The 20,264-nt window shown below is 34.3% G+C and overlaps 2 protein-coding genes across 2 annotated transcripts in view; one reads left to right on the plus strand and one right to left on the minus strand.

Annotated features, from left to right (window-relative positions):
* The window catches only part of LOC149065831 (ras-like GTP-binding protein Rho1), a 29,980-nt gene extending 19,713 nt beyond the window's left edge, over positions 1 to 10,267 (minus strand). Inside the window, exons 1-2 of the mRNA XM_089254081.1 lie at positions 10,140 to 10,267; positions 1,677 to 1,845 (exon numbers count right to left, since the gene is read on the minus strand). Of these exons, the coding sequence (XP_089110207.1) occupies positions 1,677 to 1,832 (156 nt within the window). The 5' untranslated portion in view covers positions 1,833 to 1,845; positions 10,140 to 10,267. The remainder of the gene's footprint in view (positions 1 to 1,676; positions 1,846 to 10,139) is intronic.
* Positions 10,268 to 14,228: 3,961 nt separating this feature from the next.
* LOC149065832 (N-acetylneuraminate (7)9-O-acetyltransferase) overlaps positions 14,229 to 20,264 on the plus strand; it is a 74,995-nt gene continuing 68,959 nt past the window's right edge. Inside the window, exons 1-2 of the mRNA XM_089254050.1 lie at positions 14,229 to 14,422; positions 18,604 to 18,700. Coding sequence (XP_089110176.1) covers positions 14,311 to 14,422; positions 18,604 to 18,700 — 209 coding nt within the window. The 5' untranslated portion in view covers positions 14,229 to 14,310. The remainder of the gene's footprint in view (positions 14,423 to 18,603; positions 18,701 to 20,264) is intronic.

Below are 20,264 nucleotides of genomic sequence, written 5' to 3' on the forward strand. Positions count from 1 at the left end.
AATTTTGAAAACCAGGTAATTGTAAAATTTGTAAAATTTTTCACACTTTGATTATCGCTGGTCTCGCATTTAATCTATTTTTTTCTGTGAAAAATTTGTCTTGGTTTTCGCCGGCTTGCACATGGGACCTCGCTTATAATTTTTGTTCTCTTGCGCAGCATGGCATTGTTTCTCGTTGTGTGAGCATCACCCCGCTTGTCTAGCCAAACAATTCTATAACTTTCTAGAGCCAGCAGCCTTTCGAAGAAGACTGGGAACATGATCAAGTTGGAGAAAAAAGCATTGAAAAATACGAGCATGGCATTAAGATTGCTGAAATCGGCCGCATGTACAGGAAGTAGCCATCCTTGATAAAATCCATTGTGGTGAGAAAGGAGACTAATGCAGCGAAAGGAGCTCCATGTGAAGTAAGGTACAGGGGTTTGCGGAGAAAAATCACCCAGACAAAGCTGTTGCCGGTTGTGTCTGTAACTTGTTTAATGATAATAACTGCACTATTTTAGGTAAATCTTAAAGAGGTAGCAAAAACAGACCTCTTTGGACAGCTTTCTTGTCTAACATGGGTCCACTGACTCTGAAGCTGGTCCTAATGCCAAAAGATCAAGAAGGGAAGTAATCCCAGACAGTGTCTTGTAAGGTCATATGGGGGAAGGGGATTCCCCTTCTCCAAACAATATACCTGCACCTCTCCTTCCCCACCATTTTTCATACACCAAGAAGTCTTCAGAAAGGTATAAAAATGTAAATGCCATGTTAAATGTTCATTTATTATTTACATTAGTCTTTCATATTAATTTCTTATTGTTTTTAATATTAAACACTATATTTATTCTCTATAAAATGTATTTTTGGTATTATTTTGGAATGTCTAGAACAAATTAATTGGATTTACATTGATTCATATGGAAATTGCCTCGGTTTTCATTGGTTTTGGATTTTGCCGATTGTTTTCAGAAGGTTTTTCTATGAAAACCAAGGTATCACTGTCTTGCATCAGGGCTAGACAAATCTAAAAAAAATCCAGGCCAGAAAATTTTTTTACTACCAAAAGAATTTTTACTCAAACAAAAGATCCAAAATAGTGCTTGTTTTGACCTTTTCAGGTCATAGTGACTTTTTTCATGTTGGCAGATATGCTATTATAAATTCCAAACATTTTGTGCTGCTCTCAGCCTACACAAAGAAAATTTTAGGCGACAATCTTAATTTTTTAATCGTCATGGCGACCTGGGATTTGTCCAGCCTTATATTACATACAACGAGTTGAATTTTTAAGGGGAAAAAAATCAGCATTAGATTTCAGTAAATGTAGCAATAGTCCTCAATCTGACCGCTTAGGCAGGTGGATACTGTTTAGGCAGACTGTAATGACTAACAAGTTACTAAGTAAATACAGTGTAACAATGGTGCAACGGCTATGTCACAGTTAATGAAGTAGGTGTAGCGGTTTTTGGTAATAAATTTGGGCATTTGTGTCAACTCACAAAAAATTACACATACAGCCGCAGACACATGAAAAGGTTGGACCCACTCAAATATGGTAGACCTGCATCGTACATTACAATAATTTTTTTTTTCATAATGATATGACTATCATCCAAACCAATTAGGCAATGAATACAAAATTAGAAAAATTGTTAAAAATTAAAATTTAAAAAAGAAATCAAATTACATACCCCTTTACTATCCACCTCAATATCAGCAACGTAGTTTTCGAAAACAGTTGGCACATAGACTTCTGGAAATTGATCTTTGCTGAATACAATAAGCAAACATGTTTTACCACAAGCCCCATCGCCAACTATGACAAGCTTCTTTCGAATAGCAGCCATCACAGTGTATCAGCTGCAAAATCAAAATTTGTTAAAAAAAGCAATGATACAAATACATAATTATATATACTGTATATATTGTTAACAATGTAACCTTAATTAAATAAAAGTATTTAGAGCCAAACTGTAAAAAAATCTTCAAGTTCCAACTCAACCAAACTAGAAGGAGCACCCCTTGATTTTTTGTTAAGATGCCGCTGATGTACTATAGCATATAAAATAAAAGGAATTTCGGGAAAGGACACATAAAAATTTTGTTCACAAGTTCAACACGACATGCTTTTAATAAGTTAAGAGAAAAACCTCTCTCCCCTTACCAACTTTTCTTTTTTTTCCCCTTCTCAATGTGAATCATGATAGTGCTATGTTGTGACCTAGCAAGCACAAAGCAAGTATTGTAACTGTATTTGGTATAAAATATATAACCCTGCTGTTGTTGTTAATTCAAGCATCAAAAGTGTACATGTACAATTGAAAGAGTTATACCCAAGGAGCCAGGAACGGCTCATACTGGATATTTAATACATAGACAAATCGTCTAACAAAGTGAAAATAATACACAATAGAATTATAGGAAAGGAAAAAAAAGGGGGGGGATTAACAAGATATATAATTAAACAGTGACAACCATGGTGGTGGTGTTTTGAGTAATTAACATGGAGGAAAAATTTACAAGGGAAAAAAAAAAGAAAAGTGCTGAGGACGTGTAAGCTCAAGGTGAAGAGAAAAAAAAATATATATATACACACAAATAAATTCAAAGGAAAAAAAAAACAAATTAAATATATATACACCATAATTTAAAAAAAAAAAAAAAAAAAAAAAAGTTCAAAAGTGTTTTTCTATGTTAGTCTCAGATAAGAGATAGGATTTAATTAATTTTTTGTAGGTAGGCAGAGACACATTTGTATCAAAATTTAAAGGAAGTGAATTATAGAACTTTGGAATAATATATGTAAAGTGTTTTCTAGCTATTGTTTTGTGTATTAAGGCCCGTTTACACGACGCAAGCGCTTTAGTTGGTAACTTAATTTTTAGTTGCCAAGTACGATACAATGTATGCAGACGATAAGGGCCGTTTACACGGCTTTAGTTGACAAGTGTGCAAGTGCAGAAGTGATTTAGTTGGTAAGTCAGATAAGAACGGTTCTATTTTTTCCGGTTAAGTAGACGTATGCGCATGCGCCAGTGGGCGTGACCTGCCGCGCTGGAGGGGTCATTTTGCTCTCTCACGGAGGGGTTTATTTTGATCTCAAGCGTGAACCTGTTCATACTCAGTCGTCTCCTGAATTTTCGCTAGAATTCCGCGGAAATATTTGATGGTGAGGTGGCCAGAGGACACAACCTTCAAGTTTGTTGAAAAATATCTTCGCCATGAATGTTTGTTGAACTATAGAAATGAAAATTACCTTAACAAATAAGCTAAAAATTATTCGATGTTGGAAAAAGCTATAGAATATTCTGTCGACGTGATGTCAGGAGTGAAAAAAAATTGAAGATTCAAAAATATATATCGGGATGGGAAGAATTTATATATTAAAAACTGGAGGGGGTTTCGAATATTTCTCTCGTCCAGAACGAATTTGCTGCCATCTGTTGTAAAAATACATGATCAAATATTTAACATAAAGATGTCATCTCTATAGATTAAATTAAAAAACAATAATGATTTCGAAAATTTGGAAATAATTTTTGTTTAATGAATTTTTATTATTTAATTTTTAACCCTTAGAATTTCCTACGAATGCCAAGAATCTTCTCCAGTATTTTCGGCTTTCATAATTTATCTCCTCTTCAACTTCGATTAAAATATCATATAATCGATATTTACAACTTGGACGAGAAATAGAGAAATCTTATATTTCTTCTCGATGACTTACATAAGTTTATAATATGTTGTGTATTCTTTTTTCCCCTGTGGCGTCATCTCTCGCCCCCCCTTACGTGGGTGCAGAGGCGAAAAAAGGGGACAAGCGAAATGTTTCCCTTGCGTGACCTACTTCTTGCTCAGTGTGTTGCTCTCGTGCAAGTGAGAAAAAAGTTTCCCCTTTTTTATTGAATAAATTTATATTCTTTAAAAAAAATATCATATAATGTGGCTCTGATCACAGTATTCGTAAGTTCTACCTGATCATCTTCATCCATCGTTACGAAAGCTATGAGCTTTAAAAAAAGCACCACTCTAAATGCCAGATAAATAAAAAATTATTACTATTATACTCCCGCGCGTTGTGCGTCTGTCTCTCTCCGTGGATTTGAGTAGACTGAAGCGCGCATGCGCTAACTGCGCTCGCCTCCGTAAAAATTATCCAATGAGCATCTACTTGCCACTTATACGTGTGGACACTTTCAAGAAGAATCGGTAAGTTAAAATTAAGTTGCCCACTAAAGCGCTTGTCTCGTGTAAACGGGCCTTTAGTGGTAGAGTGTAAGTACTATTTATTCTTGAGGATTTGTTTATCATGAATAGGCCAACAAAATATTTAGTTGTCCCTAAATAAGCAGCTATTATACCAAATTTCAAGGTTGGACAAATCCCAGGCAATTAAAAAATTGGTATTTGCACCTGAATTGAAGGCTAAGAGCAACACAAAATGTTTGGAATTTATAACAGCATGTCTGCCAACATAAAGAGAGTCACTAGGAAAAAAATTGAAGGATACGACTTGTGAAATTTTTTTTTTTATAATTATTAAATTTTTAATGCAATTTTCATGATTAAAAAGGAACAGATATGATTGAAATATACTTGGAAAATAAAATAATATTTACTATATTTTCACAAGCACCAAAAGTAGTCTTATTCCAAGTCGGTAACAGTATGTGTAAACAACACTATGACATATTGATCACACAGATCTTGCGTACAATTCACTAACAACACTATCCTCATGCTCACCTCGGATATCAGATGTTTTATGACTAATTTGAAACTTTTATCGAGAAAACTGGCACTCTTCCGATACGCCATTTTAATCTGAATACTCCCGCCGTCAGAGAAAAAAACACTTACGCAAGTGGTCGGGTGGGGTCATTTTAACCCCACGGAAACTTTGATCAATGATATAGAGGGAAGAAAAATTAAAATAACATCATAAATTTGTCAAACACATGTAAACAATTAGCTTGAAAGGTACTGAAAATAAGATGGTCCAGATACATTTCTTTCTCAAGGGGGGTGGCAAGATGAAGAATGCGTGTGGAGTCGAAATGACCCCACCACACCAGTTAAGGGGGTTAACACCGAACTGTTAGTCTGCATTACCATATGCTAAAGATAAAAAGCCTTCACCAAAACTGGCAAAATTTTGAACTTTGGGCTGCTTCCAAGGTTACAAAGTTGAAATATATCTGCTCAATCGATCTATTCTCTGAACTGGTGTCACGACTTGCAATTCTTTGCATTGTAGTGCAACCCATTCATCACACACAGAGTTGATAGTTCTGTTGGTGATACAATGTTAAGCAACATACCAGCAATAGTTTTAATTGCAGGAAGAAAATAATTCTCTGTACGAGAGGATGTGCGAATAAATAGAAGAGAAGGTAGAAACATTTCATTCTCTCCAACATGTTTTTGAAAGCAGTAGGACATTCATATATAACAGGTATCTCACAGAAGTTATGTAAAACGAGCATGCTCCTAGTACAAACTTCTTCCTTAGAGTATTGTTAAGAACAGACAGTAGCATGCCCCCATCAATACAGGGGTGACCCCACGGACTGAGCGGGCATATTGGGTGCCGCTTTAGAAGGGGCATGAAATCCGAGTTGAAAGGGTGAAAAAAGCTTTGACAACCAAAAAAAAAAATGTGGTTAATTGGGCGAAAAATAGGTTCTGCATGGGTACCAATTTTTCACTTCAAGTCGTCCCGTTCGCCAAATCAGGATTTCCGCGACGTGAAATTGTCACGATCGGCAACGGCTGACATAACCACACGGCTGCAGTGGCTAGATAGCAAAACTGTGGATATTAGCTGGAATTTTTACAGATCCCGATTTTTCTCACCGATCTCCGAAAAATTTGGTAATTTAAACGAGTGAACCAATGCCCTTTTCAATTCAGTGAAAATACAATCTTGTGGGAAATAAAGTGAATTTACGCAGCAGATAAACGCTGTATTTCAACGCAAGTAGATAGTCACGAAATTACCATTTTCAGTATATAACCCGCAGGAGAAAAACTCCTGAATCTAAAAATTTGGCATATAGCCCTTCATTTAGGGACTTTGATAGCCCACGGGTTATACCAATAACAGTACAGGACTTTGTACTTCAAAGTAGTGCAATTACTTTCTAAGGTCAAGAGATAGAGCAATTATGATAGATGGTGGGAAGTGAAAAAAAATTGAATGGAAGTTTTCCCCTGCATAATTTTTCCTTGTCTCGGAAAGAATGCGTGCCATGAGTAAAATTTTCATGCTTTCTTTTCCTAAATTCCAGGTATTTCACACACTACAGTATATCAGCGGCACCTCTGCGTACCGCAAACAAGAATTGACACAAATGCGCAGGGATTCTGCACTTTAGAACACCATGCAGCAAAAGAATGGTTTTGGAACAGCTCTTGCATCCCTACATGTTCAATCCAAAGGTTCCTTTAAAAAACAATAATTTTAATTTACCAGCTTATGACTAGGTTTTTTTACTTTCATTGTCTACTAGTAGAAAAAGCTTGCACAAAACCCATTAACACTAAGAATTCAACACATGGAATTTAACACGTAATAAATCTAAAACAAATATAATTAATACAAGATATACAGAAGACTGGATGTTGTGAAGATATTTATGTTAAAAATTAACATCTAAAATAATAAATATCTTCACAACATCCAGTCTTCTGTATATCTTGTATTAACAAGTGAAGAGCGACATTCATGTCATAAATATAATTAAATTAGCCACATTTATATATTTACTAATAAATTAATCTATAAATTTTTTTCAGATTGATTTTTCATTTAGAAAAACCCTAGCTCTTTCAATAGTATCTTATTAAATTTGAAGCAAATGATTGTGACAGTTATCTTCTGAATCCCTCTATTCATATACTCTTGCGAAACGATTTCCTGGTGGAATGATTTTCTTTTCCTTCCCTGATGGTCCATAACTCTGATCTACCACCATTAACTGTCACATATTTTTACACCTGAATATGGGAGCTATGTCAAATTTGTGTTGGCGAAACATAGAGATGAGGTGAGAATATTCTCAGAGAAAGAAAATATTCTGAGAATATTCTCCTGGATGTAAAAGTTAGAGAATAATTGAGAATATTCATTTTTCTTTTCAATAATTTAAATTTTTTTACTAATTTTGTTTATATTGTGAAATGTAAATCAGTTTTCATTGCCTGAAACATTTACAAAAGAACAATTTTTGACATTCACCCCCCAATGACAAATTTCATTTCATGAATATTCTCTTGATTATGATAGGTTTTAAAAGTTTGGTTATATGAATATTTTAGAAACCTTTAAATTAAAACCTTAAAAAAGTTATTTAAAATTAGACAAATTTTCAGAAATAAGTTCAAAGCAAAGCGCAAAAGTCAAAGTTGATTGACAAAGGAAGCTATTCTTAGACAATCACCTTCATTCTAAGATAGAGAACTTGTTTTCTTCAATGTACACACTTAAATTCTGTATCACACATTTCCTTACAAGTTATGCAATTCAGCCCAATGTTGGTTTCATTTTCTTGCTTTTAAACTTTAATATTGTAGGCCAGGGTTTAAGCTAGATAAAAAAATTCCTTTCGCAAAAAAATAAAAATGGGGGAGAAGCTTTAGCAAAATGCTACAATGCTAATGTAATGATTGATGGTTGAATGTCGTCTACTTGTTTCTTACCTCTTGTACACATTTTTGCGAAAGTGGCTACTACTTTTTTTGCATTCTACGATTTTCTTTCACATTTTGCGAAAAATGCGACCATAGCTTAAACCCTGCCGTGGGCTACAAACTTCAATATTTCGTCTTCTTCACAGGAAGACAGATGGGAGACAGAATATTCACTCAAAGGACTATTATAAATTACCAGAGAATATTCTTATCGTAAAATAATAAGAATTATTCTTGTTATTTGTAGAGATTATTTATTATAATGCATATTATTACAAATATTCTTGAGAATAATCTCTGGAAGGACTAACGCTATTATAAATAACTGAAGAATATTCTCATTGAAAAGAATATTCGAGAACATTCTCTGGAAGGACTTATTAATATAACTTGAGAATAATTCTTATTATTTACGATAAGAATATTCCCTGGTAATTTGTAAAAGTGCTCCTTCCAGAGAATATTTTCAAGGATATTATATATATTCATATTATAAATAACAGGAGAATATTCTCATCAAGAATAAGAATATTAAGTTATTCATAATAGTAGTCCTTCCAAAATATAATATTATTCTCGAGAATTTTACATCTCTAGCGAAACGTAAGCTTTTGTGCATGTCCAGCGTTTGGCGTGCCTTGTGTTCAGTAGGTGGTACCATCTAAATCAGTTATCAAAATTTTGTGTTCCATCTCCCCCTTATTCAGAATATTTTTTTCTCTCATCGCCCCCAACTCAAGTGAACCCATAGGAAATTCTATGTTATGCTCGTAGCTTCTATCTCCCCCCTCCCGGACCACTCCATCTCCCACCTGGGGTGATATTACCCACTTTAGGAAACACTGATCTAATGATCCAAATTGCTAATGTGTGGATTTGAAATTTAATGTATACGTATTTGTGTTGTAGGTCTGTGTGATCATTGTGGCAACAGAGCTTTTATCAAAAGGATAGCCAACTGAACGTTGGGAAAACTTTAGATAATATTTAGTCAATAACCACTGGGCAATAGCAGGTTCCAAACCCTAATTTTTGCTGAAAAAAATTTTAAACTGTATAAACGATGTCTTCGAATGATGGTAGATAGCCACAAATTACCGTAATTTCTGGTATATATGTAACTCTCAGGAAAAACTCTCCGAAATTAGAAAATATGGTATGCAGTCCTTCATTCACAGACAACTATAGATATCTCATCTTGTTCTTCAACAACCTGCATTTTATATCAATACAATACAGAAGTTGGGGAGGCGTTTTTTCCTCTGTACCTTTTTCCCTTCTTGGAACTAGGAAAAAAAACACATTCTGTGGGACACATGAATCAAATTTTTATACATGCATCCTTTTCCGAAATTCTGGGTATTCGACGCAATATAGCGCGTAAGTAACACCACTGGCCTATACAAAATATATGAAAAGAATGAGTAAAGGTATCTTTTTACTAGTAATGTTATGTAATATAGAATAACAGTTATAATTAGATATAATAGGCTAATTTAAAAGCTATATGCATATACAGTGAAGCATTCCTCTTGCGATACTCGATGTAGTGATATATAAGCCCTCTAGAACGATTTTTTTTCAAATCTTGTTTGGAAATGTTGATACTCTACTGAATCTCTCAACAACAATATTTTTTCTTGTCCTGCAGAGTACTGTATATTGCTTTTTCTTTGAAAGGAAAACATGAATCAAAATTATCATAAAGGCAAGCATTACTGCTTTAAATATGAAAACTTGGGAAACAAACGCAATTGGATCCATAATTCTTAATTAACTTCGTCTTGAGCGAGTCCAGATTAGAGGTTCTGCATAGCGTAATAAAATTATACAAATAAATTTTATAATTTTTTATTCGGACCAAATCTGGGATTCTCATTTTTTTATTTTCAAACTTTCAATATAACGTCAATTTCCCATGGAACAAAAGGCGTCGTTATAATGAGTGTTGACTGTACTACTTTACAGGATAAAATTCCTCCCCCATGCAAGGAACGGAGATAACCAACATCACTAAAACGCGCATTAACATACTCTAATAATGCTTTTACATTATATTTTTTGATTACCGAAATGGATCGGAATTTATCTCGTCGAGCCGGTTTTAAACGGGTACAAACACATGTACACACGCACCTCGAACAATTCATCTTTTTAAAACACCGGAACGACCGTTGTCAAAATTGAAATATAACAGTTGATTTTATTTTTAATGATAATTAACCATTTAAAAATTATTGTTAATTCAACGAGCACAAAATAAAGCACCGATAACTAGCTTTTATAAACAAGCTCACTGCTATCAGGTTGTGAAGAAATGTGATAGCACTTGGGATGGACACGGAACTATCTATGTTGAAATTCCTGAGAACAATTCTATCGGAAATAGTTTACTTGAATCAATATTTCCATTTTCGATTATTAGAAATGTATATTAATTATTAAAAGTGACCGAAACTAACCTCAGAAGGCACTGAATCTGTAGAAGAATCCACCCTTTTTTGAGATATTTCTAACATACGCGTAATACTGTGGAAAATGCAACTAGTAGAACTGCCAACGGAATGGTGTAAATGCGAAGAACTACCCGTCGCGATGACTATATAAATAATCTGACCATATATTCTAAATTTGGGTTTTGTTTTTGTCATTTCCGTTATTTTGATAATTTTTTTAAATAAAAATGCTCATTGGCTATTTTTTATTTATGACAACGCAATTTTTTAAATAATTATTTTTCACAAATAACAATGTATTAATAACAAATTTTTTATCTTTTAAAATCATGCGTTCACGTATCATGTGACTGACCATATTTGTTCGCAAAATACGGGAAATGTGGCTTGGCCAAGTAGTCGCCGGACGTCAAATATAACGTGAAAATTTGGTCATTTTCTATGAATGACGTCAGTCAAAAAAAACACGTCAATTTAAATTCATTTAATGACCACGAACAATAAAGGTCAGGAAAATTTGGTCATTTTCTATGAATGACGTCAGTCAAAAAAAACACGTCAATTTAAAGTCATTTAATGACCACGAACAATAAAGATCAGGAAATAACGTGATACTTGACCTTAATAAAATATCAGGTCATTTCATGACCTTCATTGCTAATGAAGGTCGTGAAACGACGTGATGATGGCGTAAAGGTAATTTTTTATGTAAAAAAAAAAAAAGACCATTTGAAAATAGTCCGACTTTCAGAAGATAGATGGCGCTATTCGAAGAGCCGGAAGGGGAAAATTTGCGACGTAGGTCGGATTCGAACTCACACCGTTCGAGGGTTGTCTCTATGTACCTCACACCATGCCTCTACCGATCGCGCTATCGTAGCGCAGCACCCTTCGAGTGTTACTTTATGAAGACTTCACAAGTATTGATTATTTGTAATACAATTTCTGTAAAGTAATCTGCTGAGTTTATCCAACGGCAGTTATTTTTTCATTTTCTTTTATTTTTCCATCCTTGAAAAGTATAATAATATAATTATTTGCGTTATTTATAATTATCGAAAAGAAAAAGATTTTAAAAACTTCATTTTTTTAGTTCAATGTACACGTCAAAGAATTCGTTGCATCTTTTTCACTTGTTGACAGATTTCACAAATCCTCTGATCTTGCGTAAAAGTAAAAAACACGATATGGATGCAATTATAATTTATATAACGTGTTGATAAATTTATATGAACAATTACTCATTGAAAAGTTTTATACTTCCATTCAAACAAAGACGCAATTAAAAGTACTTCATTTATCTTGTGACAACCAGTAACGAATAGGCCTAAGGTAATTTTGAAACACCCTCGTTAACAAACATTTTGGATAGTTTTGATATTTTCATCCGGAAGAGAGTTTTTCAGTTCAAAAGAAATTCGTGATTTTCATGACCTTCATGGCTAATGAAGGTCATGAAATGACCTGATATTTCATTAAGGTCATCAGGTATCACGTTATTTCCTGACCTTTATTGTTTGTTATCATTAAATGACTTTGAAATGACGTGATTTTTTTTTGACTGACGTCATTCAGAGAAAATGACCAAATTTTCCCGTCATATTTGACGTCAGGTGACTACTTGGGGTACTTCAACAAAAACTGTCGCTCATTTGTGGACGCGATTTCCTCCTCACACACGGCATCAATTTTAAAGACGTTTTCATGTCAAAACTTTCAACTGCTAGTTGGCACCAACATTTTTCTGGACTGAAGTCTTCCATCTTCGTTTCTGTGACAGTTTTCTTTTATTCATCCCGATATTTTTAAAAACCATTGCACAAGCAAATGTGGTTCATTCTAATAGCATGCAACTAAGTTCATTTTCACTTGCACTCGATGCTGATATTAATCATCCCGACATCTCCGGAGGGGTGTGGATTCATGATGCGCTTGTTGCTTGAGGGTGGTGGATCAATGCAAGAAGGGTTATAATCCCCTGCAGGTGACAACCCAAGTTGACATCATCACCAAAAAAAAGTGTGACTTTCCGGCGCAGGTCGGACTCGAACCTAGTCCGTTCATGTCGTTTCATGACCTTCATGGCTAATAAGGTCATGAAATGACCTGGTATTTCATTAAGGTCATCAAGAATCATGTTATTTCCCGACATTTATTGTTCGTGGTCATTAAATGACTTTGAAATGACGTGATTTTTTTTGACTGACGTCATTCAGAGAAAATAACAAATTTTCACGTCATATTTGACGTCAGGCGACTACTTGGGATCAGGCATGAAAATTGAAGCTGTTGTGGCAACCCTATGAGCTGACAAGTAAGCCAAAACAAATCGCTCTTTTCCCTATACTTAACATGTGTTTTGCCAGATCGAACTCTTTTAAAATATTAATAACTAAATAAATTTAAGCACCATGACTGTTTAGTGCATCTTCAGTTGATCTAAATGATCCAATAAAAGGGAAAGATGAAACTTTGTCCTTGTATAAGGGTTTTTATATTTTTAATTTATTTTTGAAAGAGGAAGATCATTTTTCACTCTCAACTCGTCATAAGTTTTTAGTTCAATGCCTTCAATATATTTTGAAAGTCCGATGTATCCCATTAATGTCTATCGCAATATAATTAATTAAAATAATATTAAGCGCCAATAAGTGCAATTTTCATAATTATTTTTTTTTCCTTTAACTCTTTATTTTGGCTTTTTGTTTCTTTCATAATTATGATAGATCCGGGGCATTTTGAAAGTGTTTGTTTTTTCCCGCCAAAGATTTCAACCTAGAGATCCTGTTCGAGATGGGAGGGGGGAGACATGTCGAGAGCACCAGGCCGAGCCAGGGCAACAATTAGATAATTTGTCACCCGGGACAAACCGGCATTTTGACACCCATTATCATGTAGAACAAGCCGTTAAAAGGGAATTCGGTGCCACTTCTGGTCCAGCGCCCGGGGCACCAGACCTACTTGCTTCCCCCCCCCCCCACCCTGGGCCGAGCAACCCGGCAGGATAAGTTCAGAAATGAAAATTTCGTACATAAACTTTTCAACAGAGCACCCATAAGTCTAAAACACTTTCGTTTTCCCTTATGTAGGAGAATATTTCGATTTCAGAATAAATTCTAAGCTTGGGGAATGCTAATTATTCTAAGCTAGGGGTGCTCTGCCCCGTGCCTCAAAGTGCTGAAAGTGCTCGAGCGTCCTCCACCACTGTGTATTTATGGTTTTGCTGCCTGTAAGCTTTACAAATTTCGCCACCCTTCTTCCGTTCCACTCCCATATTCTTGAACACGTATTACTGAAATATATGCCGCCCTCCAGTAGCACAACGATGCCCGAGTGGCGCAGTGGTAAAGACGCTCGTCTTCCACTGTGAAGGTTGCCATCAAGGTCCATGGGTTCGAATCCGGGCATAGAGCATCAGAAGTAAGTTCTTTACCTACCGAACCTGGGGCGACCACCGATGGATGGAGCTTTCATTTCCCTCCCAACTCCAATGGTTGGAAATTACCGTATGGCGATATATGACCGGAGTTGGTGTGCGGTGAAGTAGTAGTAGCACAACGATATAGTACAATACAGGGGCGTAGCCAGAAATTTCATTCGGGGGGGGGGGAGAAACCAAAGTGATAGACAATAGTTTTGGCCTTTTTTCAGTCATTTTCTCACATTTCGGGGGTGGGGTGGGGGGGGGGGGGTCCGCTCTTCATACAATATCATCAAAAGCAATTTCCTTTACCAACATTACGCATGAACATTCGACACGTTCGGACCTCTCACCGTGGACTCCCGTATTTTTCTCCCGGAAATATATGGTCAGCTTAAAATAATTTGGCAGTGTCATACGAATAACCATAACATAAAATAATTATTTTGTTCAATTAATAACCGTTATAATATGATTATTTTCTTGGCAATTGCTTTGGTGCTGTGTTTTCCCCCATTTTCTACCGTTAAATACAGTGTCCATCTAAATTATACAGTGTGCACGCACTCTCAATAATCCACCAACGATGCAGTTGACGTCATCTGTAATTTGTATTTACTTCGTTTACAAACTCTAGACGGATTGGACTTTCTATTTTTCGTGGTCCAGCTTCAAAGGTTGACATAAGATGTAAACATAAAATGTAAACAAAGAGGGGGTTTGCAAGTTTATCTCTGCTAAAAGGAGCATGTTGACATGGAATCATCAGATGTTGTTTCTCGAGTTAATGCAAAGACCGCTAAACGTCTAGCTGTATTTATTGTTTCTGCATTTATAATATATCATGGAATCATTCGCTATACCACAGGTGATTTTATCTCCCCCTCTACAATTTCTTACTTAACAGCTTTACTTTTGAAAAATGCGCTTTAAAACTGAGGAAATAGATATCCAAAGCCATACGTTTTTTTTTTTTTTAAACTGATATTTAGCAATTTATTCTTAAAACAAAAAAAAAGATTTATTCACAATGATCATTTGAAATTGCCACTTCTTCCATGGTTATGAAAATAGATATAAAACCTAATAGAAAATAAAAGTGTGGTGGGGTTATTATATCTTTATATATATATATATACTCCAATTTAAAATAGCGTTGTTGAAGGGACTTTGTTATCTGGATTTTATGTATAAATCGAAATGTTCTTAGATTGGTGTAAAAATATTTGAATTTTCTTTGCTAACCAATACAAAATACGGTGAAAACTTGCTACAATGATACTCGATATAACCATAAATTCCTCTATAATGATATTTTTCAAATTTTGTTTGGAATCGCCAATACTCCAATGTTACACCCCTCTCGATACAACTATATCCTTTTAACTATGATAAACCATCTATGTATAATGATATTTTTTGAGATTTTGCACCACTGCTACAATGATGTTTTTTTATACTTCACTCAAAATATCCTTCAATATATTTTTAACTTGTCATATACTTCAGTTCTTCCAAGGACCTCTAATAAAATCAGTATTTGATATCACCAAATACCAAAGTGTTGATAGTTTTCGGTACCATTACTTTTTGTGTGATACACCAAAGTGTATTACAGTAAACCTCTTTACAGGGGCAACACACACACATACATGTAACTATTTTGTTTTTCAACTAATCAATTCAAATTTCTTGTGGGTATAACTCGATATAACAATAATCCATCTACAAAAATTTTTCTTGGTCCGCAGAATATCGCTATATTGAGGTTTCACTGTTTTACATATTTTTGTCCAAAAATTAGTATGGATTTATATTCACAAATCATTTTTTCCCCACCAAAATCATGGCAGACTAGTTTGTTTTTTTTAATTTTGGGTTGCTCCTTTTCACGACACTCAACAATACAAGTTTCTCCTAAACATTGCTCAGTTATTTTACCCTAAATGTGTAGCTTTGTATGTGTTTAAAGGGTTCTTTAAATGTTTATTACAGCAGCCAGTGTGATTGTAAAAATTCAGAATCACCTTTGCACATAAGGTTAGGCCATATTCTTTCCATTTTATATTTTGAATTTGCTTTTAGATGTCCCAATTAAGGACAAGTCTTTGCTTGTTGTAGAGTATGCATGGCTGTGATTTTACTAATTTAGTAAATTGTTTTGTTTGAATTTCTTTTTTTTTTACCTAGATGCTTACATTCCAAATTTTTCCTTTACTATTTAAAATTTTATTTATTATTTTATTATTAATTCTATTTATTAATTTAAAAAATGCGGGAAATAAAAAATGAGTCATTCACTCACTCACTTTTTTATTGATGATTTTAAAAAAAATCATGTGCTTCATCACAAAATTTTGGTAAATATAAAAATCCTTGGAATTGATGTAGGATAACATATCGTGTATGCAAATCTCGCTTCTCTAAAATATTTTTGGGACGGTGGAACGCCACTGGAACCACCTGCCGCAGAAATGATCTTTTGCTGATCTTTGATTAGAGCGCTTGGTGTATTTTTTGACAATTTCTGTATTTGTAAGAGTTGGTACATTAATTTCTTGTGTATCCAATATGCTAGTGTATCCACCCATTTATCCAGTCATAATGTACAAAGAATGGATTATGTTGTCATTGCATCTTCAGTTCCTGGTCATTCCCGTCAACAATTGAACACGCCTTCCTGGCACTTGTTCACAAAACACCTGCATGTTGGTGATGACAAATCAATAAACTCTCCACCTTCCCCCCTTTTTATTTTCTCTTAAGACACACATAAAATCTAAATTGAAGTTTACTTTTGGTTACGATGAACTCATAGGCGGCTGGAAAAATAAAATAACAGAAAAAAATGGCAGAAGGAAGACAAATTCCTAAAATAGAGAGTTAATAGAAATGAAAGTTCATAAAATAAAGTGAATTTTAACATTAGATCTACGGCATGCTGCTCGGGACAGAAGACCAGTTCATAAAAAAAGAGCGTGTTCGTAAATTGGAGGTTTGTAAAATTGTTGACTGTATTTGGGAATTAATATTACTCAGGTTTGCCCAGACATTTCTTATAGGGTCCTGTTTTTGTGAAAATGATCCATAAATTTTTGAAAAATAAGTAATGTTGTAGAAGCAATGAGATCTTGTTAATTTCATACAAAAGAATGGAAATTTATTGTTTTGCTGATTTGTATTTTGTGATAGCCTGTTTTTCAGATCTGAAATTTTGTAAAAAGTCCATTTTTCAAATCTGGAATTTTGTGAAGGGTCTATTTTTCAGATCTGGAATTTTGTAAAGGTTCTGTTTTTCAGATCTGGAATTTTGCAAAGGGTCCATTTTTCAGATCTGGAATTTTGTGAACGGTCAGTTTTTCAGATTCAGAATTTTGTGAAGGGTCTAGAAAACTGACTCAAATTTCTCCTGGATAGACTTCTGTTACTTCAATACATTTATTTCATGTGGAATTTTTGAGGCTCTGCACATATTCAGTAAGGCTTTATATAGGTAGTACAATTCAAAATAGATTTTTTAAATGATTTTTCTAGCTTTCAATGTATGTCATTGAAGCCATTGTCATATCTATGAAAAATATTATCAGCTTGAAAAAAAAATGATCATTTAAGAGTTAATTTTTTTCATAAGGCAACCAAGAATTTTTTTTAAAATAATGTGATCTTCGTGTATTCCCAAGGGATCAGCACGATCCATCCAAGAAATTCATTAGTGTTAGGTTAGTAGACATCCATGCCCGAACCCGGATTCTAACCCAGATCTGCACAGTTAGAAGCTAGTTCCCTAACCGCAGACTGCCAGGCAGGCAGCAGTCGAATGAAGGTCTTGCCTTTTTTGATTGTCAGGTATGCAGCAAATATCACATACCATAACAGCCTGTTTACACGTGTTAAGTGATTGAGGCCGGAATAGTAACCAATAAGCCTATTGGTTACATTCAAGTGAATGTAGCCAATAGGCTTATTAGTTGCATTTTTTAAGTTTTATAAAAGAACTTTTATTTTGTAATACCAACCTTAGTAGTTAACTAAATTTCAAGTTGTCAAGCACTGTAGAATCTGTGCTAACGTAAAGGCCTGTTAACATCGGTTACGTTGGTTAGTGATTTAATGGTTTAGTAGATAATTAAAATATGATCCAGTCTATTTTTTTGATTAAGTAGAGACTATTTGCATGCACCAGTGGGTGTGGCCTCGTATTATCCAATGATCATTCACTACTTGAATACTAATATTGGGACAGATTAGATAAAGTTAGAAAACCTTAGAAAATCATATTTAGCCAATTGCCACTGCACAATTAAATTCATAAGTGTCCTTTTCCAAAATTCCAGGTATTTGACACGCTATAGCGCATCAGCCCCACCTCTGGACCGGTTAAGCCAATATATTTCATGGGCGCATTGGTTTTCCAACAGTTGTGAAAAACTTTTAAGAAAATTAAGATTGATCCATATGGATCAGTCGATCTCTGAAGAACCAAATATACTTTTTCTTTTTCTATCCAATGATCAGTAAAGTCATTTATAGTAGTTCTGATCATCTGGAAATTCTGAGAATCAATCCCAAATGATCAGAACACCTTTACATGACTTCATTGATCATTAAATAGAAAAAATATGTATGGTTCTTCATGGTCACATTTCAGTTTTCCATTCCATAACAAATCTGTAAAGAATCTTCAGATAATATCGGTAAGATTGATTGATCTGACCATCAAAAAGACAGCGAAAAATAATTGATTGCCAAATCCCATGAGAAAAATTTGTTAATCTTGCTTTAATCAATCGCTTAAAACATCAACTTAGGGAAAATAAACATAAAAGCATTAGCAGATACGATTTCTCAAATATTGATACAAATAAAAACTTTGAAAAACTTATAATTTCTAATTAGTGTCAGTCAACAGTCCAGTCAGATTCAGACCACTTAAGTGACATGATAAGAAACTCTGGCACTGTATGTGTGTGTCAGCTTTCTAAATATATTTTATAATTGATCCATCCAGATTGTGTATTCAACTTCCAAAATATTTACTGATCATTATAGGTATTGATTCTTGCAAGTGGCTCCTTAGTGATGGACGATTTCAAGGCTATTCTGTCTGGCAGCCTTATGGATGTTTGATGCATTCTTACTCAGTTGGGTAAGTTTTATTCCATTGTTCAAAATTTCCTTGACCTTGAAGTTAAGCCCATTGGATTTGGATTTATAAAAGTTGGAGAAATTTTATGATGAACAAGTGGTGGGATGTATATTTTGTAGGCTAATTGAAAAATCTGATTTGCAAAGAGCACCATCATTTTGCAATACCCTAGGCTAACTGGAAAACTATCTAGTACTTTCCAGTCAGCCTGATACTTTTTAGACTTATTGTAATGAGCTTTTTAGGCTAATTAGAAAATTTTTCAGCTGTTTTCTTAAACAATATGGTTTCATCCAGTCTTATTGCAATAACCCTTATCTCATGCCAGATTATTGAAAACCATGTGGTCAAGTGAGTCATCACTTTCATTTCAAAAATGAGCATGGCAAAAGAAATAAAATGTCGTTCGCATTGAAAAATTAGTTTTATGTTCTTGGACCAGCAGAAGAAATTTTTTTATCACTTTGTAGAATGTGTGATATAGAAAAATATCAATGCCATAACATCTTGCCCAATCAACTGATAAGTAATACTTCAAAAGTTCACTAAGGCTTTCATTACACTATAAAAGTTTGATAAAAGATATTTTACAAAACTTGAAAAATGCAGCCAATAAGCATATCAGCGAGCGAATATAACCAATAGACTTATTGCTTGTTTTTCACGTTTTGTAAAAGATCTTTTATTAAGCTTCTATAACGTAATCCAAGCCTTATTAGGTGAGCACTGAAAGAATAATCTCTTTTTACATATATTTGTTATTAAGCGGGCATGAGATAAAGCTTATTGCAATATGTGTTTGAGTAAACAATTGCAAATTTTCTAATTATCCCAAATGTCTATGGGCTCATTAAAATAAGCTTAAAATAGATCAGGCTGATTGGAAACAACTGTATATTATAAATTTAATATCTCCTGTTAGTCTGGTGCGTTTGAAAATGATGGTGCTCTTTGCAGTAACCCGGACTTTTCAATTAGTTTACATTATTATATATTAAAATTAATCTTATATTATATGTCAGACTGTCTGAACTAAGTTTTTAAACAACATAAAGTTTTGAAATGACTCATTTTGACTTTAGCATGTAGCCTGATTGGATGTGCTATCATTCTCTTTGCTGAGCAATCTGAGTAGAAGTGTCAGGCTACCAAAGGGGGAAATGTGTAAGACTTGGTGACCTCAGAAAAAAAAATTTGCTGGCCTCCACCAGGAATCAAACCCTGGAGGTACACCAACCAATTAACTATGTAGACATCACTTTTACTTTCCTTATTAAAAGCAAATGGCATGTTAAAGTAAAGTAGAGACTTTCATCACATTTTTCTCCATTGTCTCCATCTGGGCACCATTTCCTGAAGTTAAGGGAGGTTTCTAAGTTCATCCCTCTCTATCTTTCAGGCAGTTTCAAAATTCAGTCTTTGTTGAACTCAGCTGGTTTCAAAGCAAAAAATAATTTATGTGGCTTTTGAGAACACCTGCATGAGAAAATGTTTTTCTACTTAAAAAAATAGTAAGAAGAGTGAAACAAATGAAAGTGAGATGGTGCAATATCTGGTAACTGTG

The sequence above is a fragment of the Pholcus phalangioides genome, unplaced genomic scaffold, assembly GCF_987345545.1.
Source record: "Pholcus phalangioides strain wild (caught in Gottingen) unplaced genomic scaffold, Ppha-v1.0 ptg000039l_1, whole genome shotgun sequence".
Classification (NCBI taxonomy): Eukaryota; Metazoa; Arthropoda; class Arachnida; order Araneae; family Pholcidae; genus Pholcus; species Pholcus phalangioides.